The sequence below is a fragment of the Panthera onca genome, chromosome C1 (genome assembly GCF_046562875.1).
Source record: "Panthera onca isolate mPanOnc1 chromosome C1, mPanOnc1 haplotype 2, whole genome shotgun sequence".
NCBI classification, from domain to species: Eukaryota; Metazoa; Chordata; class Mammalia; order Carnivora; family Felidae; genus Panthera; species Panthera onca.
Window position 1 is genome coordinate 174088980 of NC_138346.1, and position 19746 is coordinate 174108725.

Below are 19746 nucleotides of genomic sequence, written 5' to 3' on the forward strand. Positions count from 1 at the left end.
ATTATTTGTCTTGGTGTGGACCCCCTTGTGTTCATCTTGTTTGGAGCTCTCTTAGTTTCCTATAACTGGATGTCAGTTTCCTTCTCTAGCTTAGAGATGTTTTCAGCTATTATTTCTTCAAATAAATGTTCTGCCTCTTTCTCTCTATCCTCCTTCTGGGACGCCTATAATGCAAATGTTAATGTGCTTAATGTTGTCCCAGAGGTCCCTTAACCTATATCCTTGTTATAAAATTTTCTGTTTATTTTTTATTTTTAAAAATTTTAAGTTGAGTACAGTTGATGCATAATGTTATATTAGTTTTAGGTGTACAACATAGCAATTCGATATGTCTACATGTTATGCCATACTCACCACAAGTGTAGCTACCATCTGTCATACAATACGTTTAAGTAGCATTGACTATATTTCCTGTGCTGTGGCTTTTATTCCTGTGACTTATTTATTGCATAACTGGAAGCTTATATCTCCCATTCTCCTTCACCCATTTTGTTCATCCCCCCACCCTCTTTTCTCCATCAACCATCAGTTTGTTCACTGTAGTTATAGATCTGATTCTGCTTTTTGTTTATTTTATTCATTTGTTTTTAGATTCCACATTAAATGAAATTATATGCTTTTTCTCTTTCTCAATCTGACTTTTTTCACTTAGCAATTTTTTTCACTCTGGTTCTCTACATGTTGTCACAAATAGCAAAATCTTATCCTTTCTTATGGCTGTGTAATAATTGCATTGTATGTATGTGTGTATATATATCGCATCTTCTTTGTCCATTCATCTATCAATGAACATTTGGGCTGCTTTTATATTTTGTTCATTGTAAATAACGCTGCAGCAAACACTGGGGTGCATGTATCTTTTCAAATTAATGTTGTGTTTTCTTTGCATAAATAGCCAGTAATAGAATTATTAGATCATATGGTTTTTCTGTTTTTAATTTTTTGAGAAACTTTTATACTGTTTTTCACAGTGGCTGCAACAGTTTGCATTCCCACCAATAGTGTGTGAGGGTTGCTTTTACTCCATGTCCTCACCAATGCTTGTTATTTCTTGATTTGTGATTTTAGCTTTACTTATAGGTGTAAGGTGATATCTCATTTTGGTTTTGATTTGCATTTTCCTGATAATTAGTGATGTTAGCACTTTTTCATGTGTCTTTTGACCATTTGTATGCCTTTGGACAAAGATCTATTCAGGTCTTCTGCCTGTTTTTTAATTGGGTTATTTAAGGGGTTTGTTTGTTTGTTTTGTTTTGTTTTTGGTGTGGAGGTATTTAAGAAGTTCTTTGTGTATTCTGGATAGTAACCCTTTATCAGATATATCATTTGCAAATATCTTTTCCCATTCAGTAGGTTGACTTTTTGTTTTGTTGATGGTTTTCTTCTCTGTACAAAAGCTCTCTATTTTACTGTAGTCCTAAGAGTTTATTTTCGCTTTTGTTTCTCTTGGTTTAGGAGACCTATCTAGAAAAATATTTCTATGGCCAATGTTAAAGAAATTACTGCCTGTGTTCTCTTCTAGGATTTTTATGTTTTCAGGTCTCACGTTTAGGTCTTTAATCCATTTTATTTTTGTGTATGGTTTTAGAAAGTGGTCTAGTTTCATTCTTTTCTATGTACCTGTCCAGTTTTCTCAGCACCATTTATTGAAGAGACTGCCTTTTCCCCATTGTATAATTTCTCCTCCTTTGTCATAGATTAATTTACCGTATAAGTATGGGTTTATTTCTGGGCTTTCTATACCATTGATCTATATGCCTATTTCTGTTCCATTGATCTATATGCCTATTTTTGTGTCACAATTTCATTTTTAAATTATTTTTTCTATTTTTTTTGTTTATTTCTTTGTTTGTTTTTGTTGTTCAGTTTCGTTGCTCTTCATTACCCAGTCTTCTAGATTGCTGATCTGTTCTTCTGAATTCTCTAATCTGCTTTTGATTCCCTCTAGTGTATTTTACATTTCAGTTATTGTATGGTCAGCACTGACTGGCTCTTTTTTATATTTTCTATTTCTTTATTGAAGCTCTCACTGAAGTTTATCCACTTTTCTCTCAAGTCTGGTGAATATGAACATTACATTGAACTCTTCATCAGATAGATTACTTACCTCCATTTCATTTAGTTCTTTTCCTAGGGTTTGTCTTGTTCTTTTGTTTGGAACACAGTCCTCTGTCTTCTCGTTTTGTCTAACTCTCTGTGTTTGTTCCTGTGTATTAGGTCAGATATGTCTCTTGGTCTTGAAAGTAGTGGCCTATGTCAAAGGTGTCATGTAGTGCCCAGTAGCACAGTCCCTCCTGGTCACCAGAACCAGGTGCTCTAGGGGTATTCCCTGTGTGGGCTTGAATGCATTTTCCTGTTGTGGCTTGGTTGTGAGTACTGAGGGTGTGTTGGTGGCCGGAGCTGGCCTTTAGCCTTCCCATCAACGGCAAGTGGCTGAAACTACTGTGGGCACGCTGGTTGACATGGCTTGCCCCTCGTGCAGCTGGCTGAGGATTGGTGGCAGTCACTTTGGGTATGTTGGTAGATGGGGCCAGCCCTCAGCCTCGTTGTCTGTGATGACCTCCTGTGACTGCTGTAGGTGCACTGGTGGGCAGGGCTTGTCACCTGGCTGAGAAACCTGACTGTAGGTACTATAGCCATGCTAGGGGGTGGGATTTATTGCTCCCCTCTCCTGGACAGCAGTCACTTCAAAGGGGCACTGCTCCTGGCCTGGCTGCTTACCATGTGTGGCAGGGCGGTTGCTGCTTTGGAGTGCCTGCTGGGGTAGGTTTGTAGAGGAATGCTGAAATGGGGCAGATGGTGCCAGCACAGTGATGGAGAGTGTCAGAACTGGCTCCCACAGCATCCAACCAATGAGGCTAAAGGAGGACAAGAAGAATGGAGCCTGTCATCACTTCTGTTCCCAGAGAAATCTGCAGATTCCTACCGCTCTGGCATATATCCTAAAATTAGACACTAAATCACCTTCATGTAGAACACAGATGCTTTTCAAATTGGTGCTTCTGTGCTGGGTCTCTGACTGAGTAATACAGGGCCCTGGCTTTTTAAGCACAGAGACTTGGTTCCCTATTGCCTTCTGGCTCCCCTGGAATTTAGCCCCTTTGATTTTCAAAGCCACGTGTTATGGGGATTTGCCTTCTTGGTTCAGGTCCTCAGGGTTGGAAGTGCCAAATGTTGGGCCTGATCCCCTACCTCTTTCACACCTGTTACTATTTCTTCTCTTTACTGATTGCTATGCCATAAGTTTGGTTTCCTACTGTGTCTGTGCCCCTCCTACCCTTCTTGTTGTGACCTTCCCTTTATGTCTTCAGTTGTGGAAGATCTGTTCTGTCAGTCTTCAGGTCATTTACACTGTGAGTTGCCCAGCATGTAGTTCTTGCCTTGATACATCCATGGGAGGAGATAATCTTAGGATCCTCCTACTCTGCTATTTCTCCTCACTCCCCCTGTTCTACAGTTCTTTCAGTAAGCTCTTGAGTTCGGTTTGCTAGTATTTTATTGAGGGGTTTTGCATCTGTGTTTATCAGGACATTTGGTCTGCAGTTTTCTTAATATTTCTTAATGTCTGGCTTTGGTATCAAGATATTGCTGACCTTGCAAAATGATTGGAAGTGCTTCCTCCTTGTCAACTTTTATGTATGATTTTGACAAGGATTGGTGTCAGTTCTTCTTTAGATGTGTGGTAGAATTAATTTGTGAAGCCCACCTGGTTCTGGACGTTTCTTTTCTGTTAGATGATTGAATCTTCTTGCTTGTTTTAGGTTTGGTTAGATTTTCTGTTTCTTAATGATTTGGTCTGAGTAGGTTTTATGTTTCCAGGATTTATCCATTTCTTCTAGATTATGCAGTTTGGGGGCATGTAACTGTAGTTTTCTCTTAGCATCTTGTTTATTTCTGTGACTTTAGTTGTAATGTCTCCTCTTTCATTTCTGACTATTTGAGTCTTTTTTTTTTTAGTTCTAGCTAAAAGTTTGTTAATTCAGTTATCTTTTCAAAAGGTTAGCTGTTATTCATTGATTTTTTTTCTATTGGCTTTACTTTTCTCTATTTTGTTTATTTCTCCTATAATCTTTATTATTTACTTCCTTCTGCTAACTTTGTACTTACTTTCTTCTTCTTTTTACAGTTCCTTGAGGTATAAAGTTGGGTTGTTTATTTGGGATTTTTTTAATGTAGATGTTTATTGCTATAAACTCCCCTATTACTGCATTGTGTAAGTTTTAATATGCTGTATTTTTGTTTTTGTTTGTTGCAAAAATATTTTGTAATTTACCTTTTCATTTTTAATTTTACCCATTGGTTGTTCAGGAGTGTGTCATTTAATTTGCACATATTTGTGAATATTCAGTTTTCCTTCAGCTGTTGAATTCTACTTTCATTTCATTGTGGCTGGAAAAGATACTCTTTGTGACCTAACATGTGATCTGTCCTGAAGAATGTTCCATGTATGCTTGAGAAGATGAGTATCTGCTTATGTTAATGTATATATGTATTAGATCAATTTGGTCGATAGTGTTAAAGTCCACTGTTTCCATCTTGATTTTTCTATCTGAATGTTCTGTGCATTACTTAAAGTAGCTTCTAGCATTCTCCCACTGCTATCGTATTGCTGTCTGTTTCTCCCTTCAGTTCTATCAATGTTTATCTATTTAGATGCTCTGATGTTGGGTGCATATATATTTATAATTATTATAGTGTCCATGTTTATTGATCCTTTTGTCATTATATAATGGCCCTTTTCTCTTGTGACAATTTTTGTTTTTAAGTCTATTTTGTCTGATTTAAATATAGCCACCTCCACTGTCTTTTGGTTACTAATTGCATAGTATATTTTTTTCCTAGTCCTTCACTTTAAACCTGTATGTGTCCTTGTATCTTTTTATTTTATTTTTTATTTTTTAAAATTTATATCCAAATTAGTTAGCATAGAGTGCAACAATGATTTCAGGAGTAGATTCCTTACCCATTAGCCCATCCCCCCTCCCACAACCCCTCTAGTAACCCTCAGTTTGTTCTCCATATTTATGAGTCTCTTCTGTTTTGTCCTCTTCCCTGTTTTTATATTTTCGTTTCCCTTCCCACCTGTTTTGTTTCTTAATGTCCTCATATGAGTGAAGTCATATCATTTTTGTCTTTCTCTGACTAATTTTACTTAGCATAATACCCTCCACTTCCATCCACACAATTGCAAATGGCAAGATTTCATTCTTTTTGATTGCCGAGTAATACTCCATTGTATATATATTCCACATCTTCTTTATCCATTCATCCATTGATGGACATTTGGGCTCTTTCCATATTTTGGCTATTGTTGATAGTGCTGCTATAAACACGGGGAGCATGTATCCCTTTGAAACAGCACACCTGTATCCCGTGGATAAATGCCTAGTAGTGCAATTGCTGGGTTGTAGGGTAGTTCTATTTTTAGTTTTTTGAGGAATCTCCATTGTGTCCTTATATCTTAAATGAGTCTCTGGTAGACTGCATTTGGTTAGATCTATTTTTTAATTCTCTCAGACATTATTTTTTGAGTGAGGAGTTTCATGCATTTACATTTAAAGTTATTACTGATAGGGAAAGAACTTACTATTGCTATTTTAATTGTTTTCTCTTTGTCTTAATAGTTCTTTACTCCTTTTGTCACTGTGGTTTGCTGATATTTGTATTGATATTCTTTGATTCCTGTCCTTTTCTTTTGTGTATCTTATATAGGTACTCTGTGGTTAACGTGGGACTTACATAAAATGTTTTATAGTTAAAATAGTCTATTTTAAGCTGATAAGAGTTACATACAAAAACCCTATGCTTTTACTTTTCCTCCCCCCACCACACCTTATGTTATTGATTTCGCAATTACATATTTGTATATTGTATATGCATTAACATATTCTTGTTATTTTCTTTTGTTTTTTATCTAATAATTTATTATTTTTTATAATTTACATCCAAGTTAGTTAGCCCATGGTGCAACAATGATTTCAAGAGTACATTCCTTAAGCCTTAGCCCATAGCCCCTCCCTCAACTCCTCCAGCAATTCTGTTTGTTCTCTATATTTAAGAGTCTCTTATGTTTTGTCTCCCTCCCTGTTTTTATATTATTTTTGCTTCCCTTCCCTTATGTTTATCTGTTTTGTATTTTAAAGTCCTATAGGAGTGAAGTCATATGATATTTGTCTTTCTCTGACTAATTTCGCTTAGCATAATACACTCGAGATACATCCACGTAGTTGCAAATGGCAAGATTTCATTCTTTTTGATTGCCGAGTAATACTATATTGTATGTACATACATATGTATGTATATACATACATATGTATGTATATACATACATATACATATGTGTACATATACATACATACATACATCTTTATTGATTCATCTGTCGTTGGACATGTGGACTTTTTCCATACTTTGGCTATTGTCGATAGCGCTGCTATAAACATTGGGGTGCATGTGCCCCCTTCGAAACAACACACCTGTATCCCTTGGATAAATATCTAGGAGTGCAATATCTGGGTTGTAAGGTAGTTCTATTTTTAGTTTTTTGAGGAACCTCCATACTTTTTTCCAGAGTAGCCGCACCAGTTTGCATTCCCACCAGCAGTGCAAAAGAGATCCTCTTTCTCCCCATCCTCACCAACATCTGTCGTTGCCTGAGTTGTTAATGTTAGCATTCTTACAGGTGTGGGGTGGTATCTCAATGTGGTTTTGATTTGTATTTCCCTGATGATGAGTGATGTTGAGCATTTTTTCATGTGTCGGTCGGCCATCTGGATGTCTTCTTTGGAGAAGTGTCTATTCATGTCTTTTGCCCATTTCTTCACTGGGTTAGTTTTTTGGGTGTTGAGGTTGATAAGTGCCTTATAGATTTTGGATACTAACCCTTTATCTGATAGGTCATTTGCAAATATCTTCTCCCATTCCATCAGTTGCCTTTTAGTTTTGCTGATTGTTTCCTTCACTGTGCAGAAGCTTTTAATTTTGATGAGGTCCCAATAATTCATTTTTGCTTTGGTTTCCCTTGCCTCTGGAGACATGTTGAGTAAAGAGTTGCTGTGGCCGAGGTCAAAGAGGTTTTTCCTGCTTTCCCCTCTAGGATTTTGATGGCTTCTTGTCTTGTATTTAGGTCTTTCATCCATTTTGAGTTTATTTTTGTGTATGGTGTAAGAAAGTGGTCCAGGTTCATTTTTCTGCATGTCGCTATCCAGTTTTCCCAGCACCACTTGCTGAAGAGACTGTCTTTATTCCATTGGATATTCTTTCCTGCTTTGTCAAAGATTAGTTGGCCATACGTTTGTGGGTCCACTTCTGGGTTCTCTATTCTGTTCCATTGATCTGAGTGTCTGTTTCTGTGCCAGTACCATACTTTCTTGATGATTGCAGCTTTGTAATACATCTTGACGTCTGGGATTGTGATGCCACCAGCTTGGTTTTTCTTATTCAAGATTGCTTTGGTTATTCAGGGTCTTTTGTTTTAGCTCTGTGAAGAATGCTGGTGTTATTTTGATAGGTATTGCATTGAATATGTAGATTGCTTTGGGTAATGTTGACATTTTAACAGTATTTGTTCTTCCTATCTAGGAGCATGGAATATTTTTTTTTTGTCTTCTTCAATTTCTTTCATAAGCTTTCTGTAGTTTTCAGTATATAGATTTCTCACCTCTTTGGTTAGGTTTATTCCTAGGTATTTTATGATTTTTGGTGCAATTGTATGGGATTGGCTCCTTGATTTCTCTTTCTATGACTTTATTATTGGTGTATAGGAATGTAACCGATTTCTGTGCATTAATTTTATATCCTGCGAATTTGCTGAATTCATGGATCAGTTCTAACAGTTTTTTGGTGGAATCTTTTGGGTTTTCCATATAGAGTATCATGTCATCTGTGAAGAGTGAAAGTTTTACTTCCTCCTGGCTGATTTGGATGCCTTTTATTCCTTTGTGTTGTCTGATTGCTGAGGCTAAGACTTCCAATACTATGTTGGATAACAATCGAGAGTAGACATCCCTATCTTGTTCCTGACCTTAGGGGGAAAGCTCTCAGTTTTTCCCCATTGAGGATGGTATTAGCATTGGGTCTTACATATATGGCTTTTATGATCTTGAGGTATGCTCCTTCTATCCCTACTTTCTTGAGTGTTTTTATCAAGAAAGGAGGCTGTATTTTGTCACATGCTTTCTCTGCATCTATTGAGAGGATCCTGTGGTTCTTGTCCTTTCTTTAATCGATGTGATGTATCACATTGATTGTTTTGCAGATATTGAACCAGTCCTGCATCCCAAGTATAAATCCCACTTAGTTGTGGTGAATAATTCTTGTAATGTATTGTTAGATATGGTTGGCTAGTGTCTTGTTGAGGATTTTTGCGTCCACGTTCATCAGAGAAATTCATTTGTAGTTCTCCTTTTTAGTGGGGTCTTTGTTTTTGGAATCCAGGTAATGCTGGCTTCACAGAAAGAGTTTGGAAGTTTCCCTTCCATTTGTATTTTTTGGAAAACCTTCAAGAGAATAGGTGATAACTCTTCTTTAAATGTTTGGTAGCATTCCCCTGGAAAGCCATCTGGCCCTGGACTCTTGTTTTTTGGGAGATTTTTGATTACTAATTTGATTTCATTACTGGTTATGGGTCTGTCCAAATTATCTATTTCCTCCTGTTTCAGTTTTGGTAGTTAATATGTTTCTAGGAATTTGTCCATTTCTTCCAGATTGCCCATTTTATTGATGTCTAATTGTTCATAATATATTCTTATTGTTTGTATTTCTGCTGTGTTTGTTGTGATCTCTCCTCTTTCATTCTTGATTGTATTTATTTGTGTCCTTTTTTCTTTTTTGATCACACTGGCTAGGGGTTTATCAGTGTTTTTAATTCTTTCAAAGAACCAGCTCCTGGTTTCATTGATCTGTTATGTTTTTTGTTGTTGTTGTTGTTGTTGTTGTTTTGATTTGTGGTGTTTTTGTTTTTGTTTTTGTTTTTGTTTTTTTTTTTTGGTTTCGATAGTATTGATTTCTGCTCTAATCTTTATTACTTCCTGTCTTCTGCAGGTTTTGGGTTTTATTTGCTGTTCTTTTCCCAGCTCTTTGAGGTGTAAGGCTCGGTTGTGTATCTGAGACCTTTCTTCCTTATTTAGGAAGGCCTGGATTGCTATATACTTTCCTCTTATTACTGCCTTAGCTGTATCCCAGAGGTTTTGGCTGTGGTGTTATCATTTTCATTGGCTTCCGTGTACTTTTTAATTTCCTCTTTAACTTTTTGGTTAGCCCATTCATTCTCTAGTAGGATGGTCTTTAGTCTCCAAATATTTGTTATCTTTCCAAATTTTTTCTTCTGGTTGATTTCATGTTTCATAGCATTGTGGTCTGAAAATATGCACGGTATGATCACAATCTTTTTGTACTTGTTGAGGGCTGATTTGTGTCCTAGTATGTGATCTCTTCTGGAGAATATTCCATGTGCACTGCCGAAGAATGTGTATTCTGCTGCTTTAGGATGAAATGTTCTGAATATATCTGTTACGTGCATCCGGTCCTGTGTGTCATTCAAAGCCATTGTTTTCTTGTTGACTTTTTGTTTAGATGATCTGTCCATTTCTGTAAGTGGGGTATTGAAGTCCCCTACTATTATGGTATTATTATCAACGGATTTATTTATGTTTGTGATTAATTGATTTATATATTTGGGTGCCACCACATTTGGAGCATAAATGTTTACAATTGTTGGGTCTTCTTGGCGGATAGACCCCTTAATTATGATATAATGCCCTTTTTCATCTCTTGTTACAGTCTTTATTTTAAAATCTAGATTTCTGATACAAGTGTGGGTACTACGGCTTTCTTTTGTTGACCATTAGCATGATAGATGGTTCTCCACCCCCTTACTTTCAATCTGAAGTTGCCTTTAAGTCTAAAGTGGGTGTCTTGTAAACAGCGTATAGATGGAACTTGTTTTCTTATCCATTCCATTACCCTTTGTCTTTTGATTGGAGCATTTAGTCCATTGACGTTTAGAGTGAGTACTGAAAGGTATGAATTTATTGCCATTATGTTGCCTATAGAGTTGGAGTTTCTGGTGGTGTTCTCTGGTCTTTTCTAATCTGTTTTGCTTTTGGACTGTGTTTTTTTTGTTTTGTTTTGTTGTTTTTGTTTTTTCCATCTTTTCTCCCCTCAGAGAGCCCCCCCCTTAAAATTTCTTGCAGGGCTGGTTTAGTGGTCACAAACTCCTTTAATTTTTGTTTGTCTAGGAAACTTTTCATCTCTCCTTCTATTTTGAATGACAGCCTTGCTGGATAAAGAATTCTTGGCTGAATATTTTTCCAATTCAGCACATTGAATATATCCTGCCACTCCTTTCTGGCCTGCCAAGTTTCTGTGGATAGGTCTGCTGCAAACCTGATCTGTCTTCCCTTGTAGGTTAGGGACTTTTTTTCCCTTGCTACTTTCATGATTCTTTCCTTGCCTCAGTATTTTGTGAATTTGATTATGATATGCCTTGTTGATGGTCGGTTTTTGTTGAATCTAATGGGAGTCCTCTTTTCTTCCTGGATTTTGATATCTGTGTCTTTCCCCTGGTTGGATAAGTTTTCCACTTTGATTTGCTGACATAAGTTTTCTACCCCTTTTCCCCTCTTCTCATTTTCTGGGACCTCTATGATTCTGATATCCTTTTTCATGAGTCACTGAGTTCTCTAATTTCTATATCATGCTCTTTTGCCTTAGTCTCCCTCTTTTTTTCTGCCTCATTTTTCTCCATAAGTTTCCTCTGTATTGCTGATTTGCTGCTCTGCCTGATCCATCCTTGCCCCTGTGGTATCCATTTGAGATTGAAGCTCATTTATAGCCTTTTTTATTTCATCCTCAGTAGCTTTACTTCTTTTATCTCTGCAGAAAGGGATTCTAATCTTATCTCAACCCTAGCTAGTATTCTTATTATTGTGACTCTAAATTCTGGTTCAGACATCTTGTTTGTATCTGTATTCATTACGTCCCTGGCTGTCATTTCTTCCTTTTCTTTGTTTTGTGGTAAATTCCTTTGTTTTGTCATTTTGAAGGAGAAAAAGGAATTAATAAAGTAAAAAAGAAAAAAAAAACCCTTAAAATTAAAAAATTAAAAACGTTCAAAGAAATCAAATAAAGGATGCTAGATCCTCAGTGTCTTTTGGTCTGGTTGTTGAAAGAAGCTGGACAGATTAGAGAAAAAAGGGAAAGATAAGAAAAGATAACAAAGACAAAAGAAAAAGAAAGGAAAAAGGAAAACGTTTGAAAATTTGAAAAATGAATACAATAAAATAAAATGAAATGATGAAAGTAAAATAGAATTTTAAAAATTTATGAAAAAGTAAAAAATATAGTAGAAAAAAATGAAAGAAAAATCTTTTTAATAATAATGGAAAATAAAAATAAAGTCTTTCTTTCTGTATTCAAAAATGAGAAAAGAGAAAAAAATTGAATAAAAGGACCAGCAAAGAGAATTAAGAATGATACAACTGGTTTCCCGTAGAAGTCAAGCTACAAAGCAGTTTATAGTCTGTAAGCTAAGCAGGTTGAGAGTCTTGTGTTTGTCAAGAGCACTGTTGGCCCAGTTGGGCGGGGTTTAGTGTAATGGCTCAGTTCTCCACTAGATGGTGCTGCTTAGCTTACTGGGGTGGATTGCTGTGGTGTGTTTAGGCATGTATGTGCATGCATGGGAGGGGTGAAAATGGTGTCACCCTGCTACCCAGTCTCTAGTATCAGAACTCTGTGCTCTCCACAACTGGCAGTCAAGCACCCCTCCTTAGTCTCTGGCTTGTGTCCCCTCCCCACTTCTACACTGTCTGTGACTAAGCTGTCAGGCTGCCAGGTAGCACCTCCATCCTGAGTTTTATCTCAGATGTGGCTGTGTTTCCCAACACCTCACTTCTGAGGGACTGTGGCTTTGACCCACTCAGATCCTCTGGCGGAGGGTCTCACTGAGCAATGGCTGGGTGTGGACCGCCCCCAGGAATGTTTGCAAGACTGTGCTGCTGCTGATGCCCAGAGACTGTCCCTGGGTGCCAGCCTGCCTCAGAAAATGTTTGCATGATCTTTTAGCAGCAGTGTTTCAGGGTTTATGGAAAATCACAACACTCATCTGGCTTCAGGCTTCGCTCTTAACATCCTTGTTCCAACACCAGTGAATGTGGTTGTTCTTCGGGGTCTGCTGGTACCTTTGCCTGTGGGGTGGCTGCACAGCCTCTACCAAATGTCCCCAGCAGGGGAACTGCCACTCCCCATGTGTCCCATGGACCCCTTGGACCTTGGTCTCTGCTCTTGGGGATTCATCCTTCCCACCAGAACACTGCCAGGTATCCAGCTGCAGAGTTTCGGACTGTGCTCCCCCTCTATATAGAGTCTTAATGGAATTTAAACCCTCTACTTTCTCCTTTCTCCCTTTTTTGTTCAGTCCCTGTGGCTGTTTCCACTTTTCCACTTTTTCTCCAGCTCCTTTTGCTGGGGGGTGCTTTTCCCATACTCTCCCCCCCCCCCCATCTCTGTCCTCTCTCTGCAAGTAAAAACAGCTCCCTGCCCTCTGTGGCTTCTCTCTCCTCTGGTTCACCTCTCCGTGCTGTGTACCTGCCTAGTTCTGTGGTTCAGGTTGTGCAAATTGTTGTGTTAATCCTCAGGTCAGTTTTCTAGGTGTGCAAGATGGTTTAGTGTTGATCTGGCTGCATTTCATGGAGTAGAGACGCAAAAAATCTTCCATGTTGTTCTGCCATCTTGGCATGATGGATTAGATTTTAAAACCTTTCTTTTATGAAAACAAAATACTAATTTGTGTGGAAGATTTTTGCCCTCAATACGTGTTCTTAATATGTGTCATACTGACAATAATGGGTTATCTTTGGGAGTGAGTGTACTGTCAATGTTATACATGGAGAGAGAGGGTGGGCATTCTCTTCTGGGCTTCTCTAATACTATATTTTATGAGCTTTTTAAAAAGTAATGAGTATATTATTCTTTTATTAAAATACTGATAGAAAATTTTTTTTCATTCTTATGCCTTTTTCTTTGTTTCTTGCTACTTTTTTTTTGCTTTTTTTAAGTTTTTAATTCCAGTTTACATACAGTGTTATATTGGTTTGAAGTGTATAATACAGTGATTCAACACTTTGATACAACACCTGGTGCTCATCACAAGTGCATTCCTTCATCCCCATCACCTGTTTAACCCATCCCTCCACTTTCTCCCCTCTAGTATGAGTGTGTCTTATATAATTAAGAATCGGTTTCTTGTTTTGTGTCAAGTTTTTTCCTTTGCTTGTTTGTTTTGTTTCTTTTTTTTTTTTTTCAGTGTTTGTTTATTTATTTTGAGGGATCACAAGTGAGAGACGGGCAGAGAGAGAATCCCAAGCAGGCTCCACGCTGTCAGCACAGAGCTTGACCTGGGGCTTGAACCCACAAACTGTGAGGTCATGACCTGAGTTGAAATCAAGAGTTGGACAGTTAACTGACTGAGCCACCCAGGCGCCCCTTTTTTGTTTCTTAAATTCCACATAAGAGTGAAATCATATGGTATTCATCTTCCTCTGGCTGACTTACTACACTTAGCATTATGTCTTCAAGTTCCATCCATGTAATTGCAAATTGCAATATTTCATTCTTTTTCATGACTGAATAATGTTTCTTTGTATATATATGCCACATCTTCTTTATCCATTCATCAATTGATGGACACATGAGCTGCTTCCACATTTTGGCTATTGTAAATAATGCTGCTGTAAACACAGGGGTGCAAATATCCTTTCGAATTCATGCTCTTGTATCTTTTGGGTAAATACCCAATGGTGCATTGCTGGATCATAAACTAGTTCTATTTGTAACTTTCTGAGGAGTCTCCATACTGTTTCTCACTGTGACACCTGTTTGCAGTCCCACTAACAGTGCACCAGTGTTCCTTGTTCTCCACATCTTCACCAACACCTGTTGTTTCTTATGTTTTTGATTTTAGCCATTCTGACAGGTGTGAAGTGATATCTTGTGTTTTGACTTGTATTTCCCTGATGATAAGTGACGATAGGCATCTTTTCATGTTCTGTTGGCTATCTGGATGTCTTCTTTGGAAAAATCTCTCTTCATGTCTTCTGCCCATTTTTTCAATTGGTTTATTTGTTTTTTGGATGTTGAGTTTTTATATTTTGGATACCAGTCCTTGATCAGATATATCATTTGCAAATAATGGTAGAAAATGTCTTTAAAATGTAATGACATAAAGATAAATTTTTAAAAATGTTCTCATAACTAAGTTCATTTTTTTCTGTCATTAATTCTTGTTCTAGGCTTGTGTGGACGTCAGAGCCAGTTCAGTGTTTTGGCAGCAGATGGAATTTGCAGATAGCCTCCAGGGTCATCCCAAGTTGCCAGAATGGTTATCCACACACCCTTCTCATGGAAATCGAGCTGAGTACTTGGATAGACTCATACCTCAGGTGAGCTAAGACTATATAAGGCAAGACTTTATTTTTACTGTATCACTTATTTTTAATGTTGTTACTTCTTATGTTTAGAAAAAGAGAATTCTAGTCTAGCCTATCAATTATTTTGATTACTGTAATCATGGGTTATCAGCTTTCAAAAGACTTGACTGAAAAGTAAAATCCTGTTTGTCCACAAGTCTTGGGGAATAAATTGGAGTAGGGTTGACTTTTCTTGTTGGTGGATGGTTTAACCTTTTTAGTATCATACCTTTTAAACTTAACTGATTTGGCTAAAGTCTAAAACTCAAGGCATATTTTTTTTTCAACATATTGATCCTAATTTAGTATCTTCTTGGTGATTTAACCTTTGTTAAAAAGCTTGTTAAAAATACCCATTAATGACTTGTACAAAATTTTTAGGTCAGTTGGTTATCTTGATATTGATGCTAGAATTTGTTTTCTTAGAAAAAAAATCTCGTTGTATTAGTTTCTTTTTAGTTATTTATTTGTTTATAAAGGTAGAGTAAAGTATGTGCTGTGTAGTGTTTTGGTTTTTTTGTTTGTTTGTTTTTGGGTAGAACTCCTGAATGGATCAAGTTGAAGCAGCTTTCCCTCAAGTAGTTTTTACTATCTTCTGAAAATCTTTTGACTTAACATCATTCAAAATGTGTTCTTTAGTTATCACATCAATGCAGAATGCATGTCAGACATCTCTAAGCCAGGCTACATCTCTTTTCTGTTTCACTTGCATTAAATTTGCTGGTTGGTTGTAAAAGCGGAATATTCTTTAGAATTTAAGAATTGGTATTGGGCTGTTTGCTAAAGGATAACAACAGATCCAGGTGTATTATAAAAGTATCTTTCAGTATAACTTCAAATTCAACTTAAGAAATATTGAGTACATATTATAAGAAAGAAATGATGCTAGTAGGTACAGGGGATACAATAGAAGTAAGATAAGGTTCTTGATACTTTCATGCTAAGTACAAATTGATTCTTAATACAACAGGGAATATGACCTCTCATAAGAAAAGTTGAAATGTAGTGGTATGCAATTTGAAGGAATAGTAGCCTGCATCTAGTTTAAGATAAGAAACAATCCCAAGATTCATTCATTAATTTATGTGATCAGTATTTGTTGATACTCCTTACTAATCTCCTATTCTGTGTTCTATTGCTGGGAATGAGCAAGGACAAAACAAAACAGGCTTTGCTTTCTTGGAGCTAGCATTTTACTTAGGTAATGCAAATAATAAACAAACGTATGTGTGGTATGTCAAGTGGTGATAAGCACGATGGGAAATATAAAGCATGTCAAAGGTAATAGAGAGGGCTGGGCAGTGGAGAAAGTCTGCTAGTCTCTGTTCGTGTTAAGAAGGGCCTCACTGAATAGAACCTGGAAAGAAGCCAGGGAGCCAATCTTATGTATATTTGGAGGGAGTCTTTTAAGCTGTGGAAGCAGCAAGTACACAGGACCTAAAGTGAGAGCATGTTGGGTGTGTTCATGGAATAGCAAGGAAGACATTGGGGCTGAATGGAATAAGGAAAGGTGGGAGAATGTTTGAAACTTAAGGGGAACAGACCATGGAAGGTCATCTAAATCACTGTAAGGACTTGACTTTTATGTCAAGTGATGGGGGAAAGCTAGTAGAGGGTTTTCAGCAGAGTTGACCTGACTCCTGTGTTTTACAGTGATCACTGGGGCTCCTGTGTGGAGAGTGGACTGTAGTGGGGCAAGGGCAGAATCAGAGAGACTAGTAGGCTCTTGCAATAATCCTAGTAAGACGTTATGGAGGTGGAATAGAGAAAGAGAAGTGGTGAGATTTTGGATATATCTTGAAAGGAATAATGAGAGAATTTGTTGACAGTTTGGGCATACTTTGTACCTTTCATGAGTACTGGGGGATAGCCAGACCTTTCTAAATATACTTCGTTTATACTCCTAATTTGAAGAAAAAAATTTTGAGAAAGAAACATAAGTGAAATTTACTTGATATAATGTATAATAATCCTTCATCTTAAAATAGGGCAACATAGAACTGGGATCGTATGTGTTTCATTAGTAATTTATGAGTGCTGAAGGTCACTGGCTCTGAGAATCTTCTTGGTCCTCCCCGAGACCCGGGACCTTGTACCACCTTGGGAGGTTTAGCCTATCTCTAAAGTCATAATAACCACATGGTTTTCTTTCAGAATTTCTTTTCTTTGCATATTTGCTCAGTGAAATTCTAAAAGTATATGGTTTGCGTAAAGTGAATAATGACTTCTAGCCAACTTTCATCTGAAGCCTGCCCTAAAGTCTGTAAGAAATATGCATTAGAGAAGTCTTTAAAATAATAATGAATTGATTAGTAAGTATGAGGAAAAGTGATTGGAGAAGCAAATGTTATTTGGCAACCAGTGATGAAAAACACTGGGAGATTTTTTTCTTCTAAAAATAAACTATCCTAGTTTAGAAACTTAATTTGAAAACCTCATATAATTTCTTATATTTTCCCCCCAAGTGATTAAATTCAATTTGAAAGTAATAAAACTCTACTACAATATTGGGAATAATTCAGTGGTTGAAGTGAAACTGATAGTACAAGAGTATATTGTTAATTAGAATACTTAGTCATAATTCAGAGATTGGAATTCCCTAACATTGTAAGTCTAATTTCTGTAATGAAAGAAAGCAGTTCCTCAGGCAGTATATAGAATTATGTGAATCTATAGACTACTACTAATAAAGACTACTTTTTGTTGTCGTTGGTTTTTTGTTTTTTGTTGTTTTTTTGTTTTGTTTTGTTTTTTACTTAAGTGAGTGCAGTGTTATATTCTATCTAAAGCTTCTGTCTTTGACATTGCTGACAGTAACCCTGAAGTGATACACATCTCAAAGATAGTTGGGAATACCGCGCCATAGGACAGAGAAATCTAGGCAAGAGATGAGGATTTCAGAGCTACTTGAAAATGTTATAGTTGAAGCAGAATGGATGAGTTCACTTAGGAAGTAAGCAGAGAAAAAGATGCTGGACAGAGTTAACTGTATAAGGTAGTTTCCCTATTTAATTAGTAGGATAAAGATTGAGCTTCTGGTAAATCAGATTTATAAGAGGAGAAAAGATCAGGAAAATCAGGAAAGTAAGATGATTTGGTTCTATGAGAACCCAAATCTTGATAATTTTTATTTTCTAAAAAAATTTAGCTTATTAAAGATTATATATTTCTTATTGGATTCCTTGAATATCATCAAAGAAATGTATTATTTTCTACCATAGCATATCAACATTTATTTTAAAATCTGTATTTTGTGCATTCAACAAATATTTATTGATTACATGTTATGTCAGACCATAGATGTTATGAACATAATAGACAAAAAACCTTGCCCTAATGAAGCTTATTATGCAGTAAAGGGAGACAGACAATAAATAGCATTAATTAATAATGTATAGAATAAATTACTGATACATTTCATATTAGTAATGACTGTTGATGAGGAAAATACAAGAAGAACAATGTATTAGCTTGGGCTGCCACAACCAGAGATTGGGTGGCTTAAGCAACAGAAATTAATTTCTTCACAGTTCCGAGGGCTAGAAGACCAAGATCAAGGTTCTGGCTTAAGCAACAGCAATTAATTTTTTCGTAATTCTGAAGGCCAGAAATCCAATAATTTTCTTGCAGATTCGGTTTCTGGTAAGGTCTTTTTGGTTTGCAGATGGCTGCCTTCTAGAACATTGTGTCCTTACGTGGGGGGAGATAGCGTGTTGATGTCTCTTTCTTTTCTTGTAAGGGCATGTTAATCCCTTCATGAGGGCTCCCCCCTCATGACCTCATCTAAACTTAATTACCTCCCAAAACCCCATCTCTAAATACTGTCATAACATTAGAGGTTAGGGGTTCAATGTAAGAATATGGGAGAGGGGGAACAATTCAGTCCATAGCAGATAGATAATGTGTGAGCACAGGTGGTAGAGGTGTTGGAATAGCTCTTTGAAATGGGGCCAGTCCGAGAAGGTTTCACTGAGAAGATGGTATTTGAATGAAGAATTGAAATAAATGAAAGAATGAGCCATGTGGCTTCCTAGGACAACAGCTTTCCAGGCAGAAGAAATAGTAAGTACAAGGCCCTAGGGCAGGAGTGAGCCTGGTGTATACGAGAGACTACAGGGAAACCAGTGTGGCTGGATGGGGAAGCAAGGGAGAACGTGGGGTTTGTAGTCAACGTAAGGACTTTGGATTTTGCTCACAGATGGGCCACCAGTGGAAAATTTTGGGCAGGGGACTAGAAAAGTAATAGGATTGACTTATGTTTGGAAAGAATGTGATCTATAGCTCCTACAAAGCACTAAAATCGTATAATTTTGAAGTACTTTAGTATATTGTTTAGAAAATAGACTAGTTATTTGTTTTGTTGTTTTGCTTTTAAATCAAGAAAATGCCCCCAAGTTAGAAAAAATATATGCCCTTGCTATTCTTTTAATGTGTATAAAGCATGTAGAAATGCCTATTAAATATAATTCACTAGCATTTAAAAAGGATAAATATAGGGTTATAGTATTAATAATATTTGTAGTTAATAAGATGATATGCTATAATTTTATTTACTTGAAATAATCAGTTAAATTTAGGAAACAAATACTCCACGTATTTTGGTTACCATAACAACTTGGGTGAAAAATTGAAGAACAGATGTTACATCAACCTGTTGATGTTTAGTGGTATGACAGTTTTAAAATTCTACTTACACTGTTCAGATTTTAAATTTATGTATAACATAAGTTGTCCTTGAAAGAGATAACGTTATTTAACTTTCTTCCTATAAAGACTGTTATAAAATATGGATGAATAGATGTGAATAAGGGAAATTGTAAGATAACCCAGGGTAGAAATTTACCTGAAAGATTTATTTTATAACCAAAAGCATTTAGACTGAATTTTTTATTTTCTGTTTCTCTCACCATCTTACTCTCTGCCATCCTTTTCTTGGTTAGGGGGAAGAGGTGGAGAATGATAGAATATAAAGGAAAAACATTTCAATGGCCTTGTTGTTTGGGGTTATATTATTATAATAATTTTGAATAAGATTTATTTTTTAATGTTTCTTAGAGCTTTCAATGTCAGCCTTATTTTTAAACTGTTTTTTAAATCTTGATGTTCAAATTTACCACATTCAGTTTTTATAGCTACTAGCAGGCTATAAATGCATTCATTTTAATCTCATTTTATCTTGAATTCTTTAAACTTTCAGGAAGCTGGGAGTTGAACTCCTGTAAATCTCTCTTATGCATTTATAATTGGACAAAGTAAATGCCTAAATCGTTAATATTACACA

At 36.5% G+C, this 19746-nt stretch overlaps 1 protein-coding gene across 4 annotated transcripts in view; it reads left to right on the forward strand.

The window, feature by feature from the left end:
* OMA1 (OMA1 zinc metallopeptidase) overlaps nucleotides 1-19746 on the forward strand; it is an 81604-nt gene that overhangs the window by 46583 nt on the left and 15275 nt on the right. For all 4 annotated transcript variants that reach the window (XM_078451861.2, XM_060624597.3, XM_060624598.3 and 1 more), the window contains exon 8: nucleotides 14289-14438. In XM_078451861.2, coding sequence (XP_078307987.1) covers nucleotides 14289-14438 — 150 coding nt within the window. The remainder of the gene's footprint in view (nucleotides 1-14288; nucleotides 14439-19746) is intronic.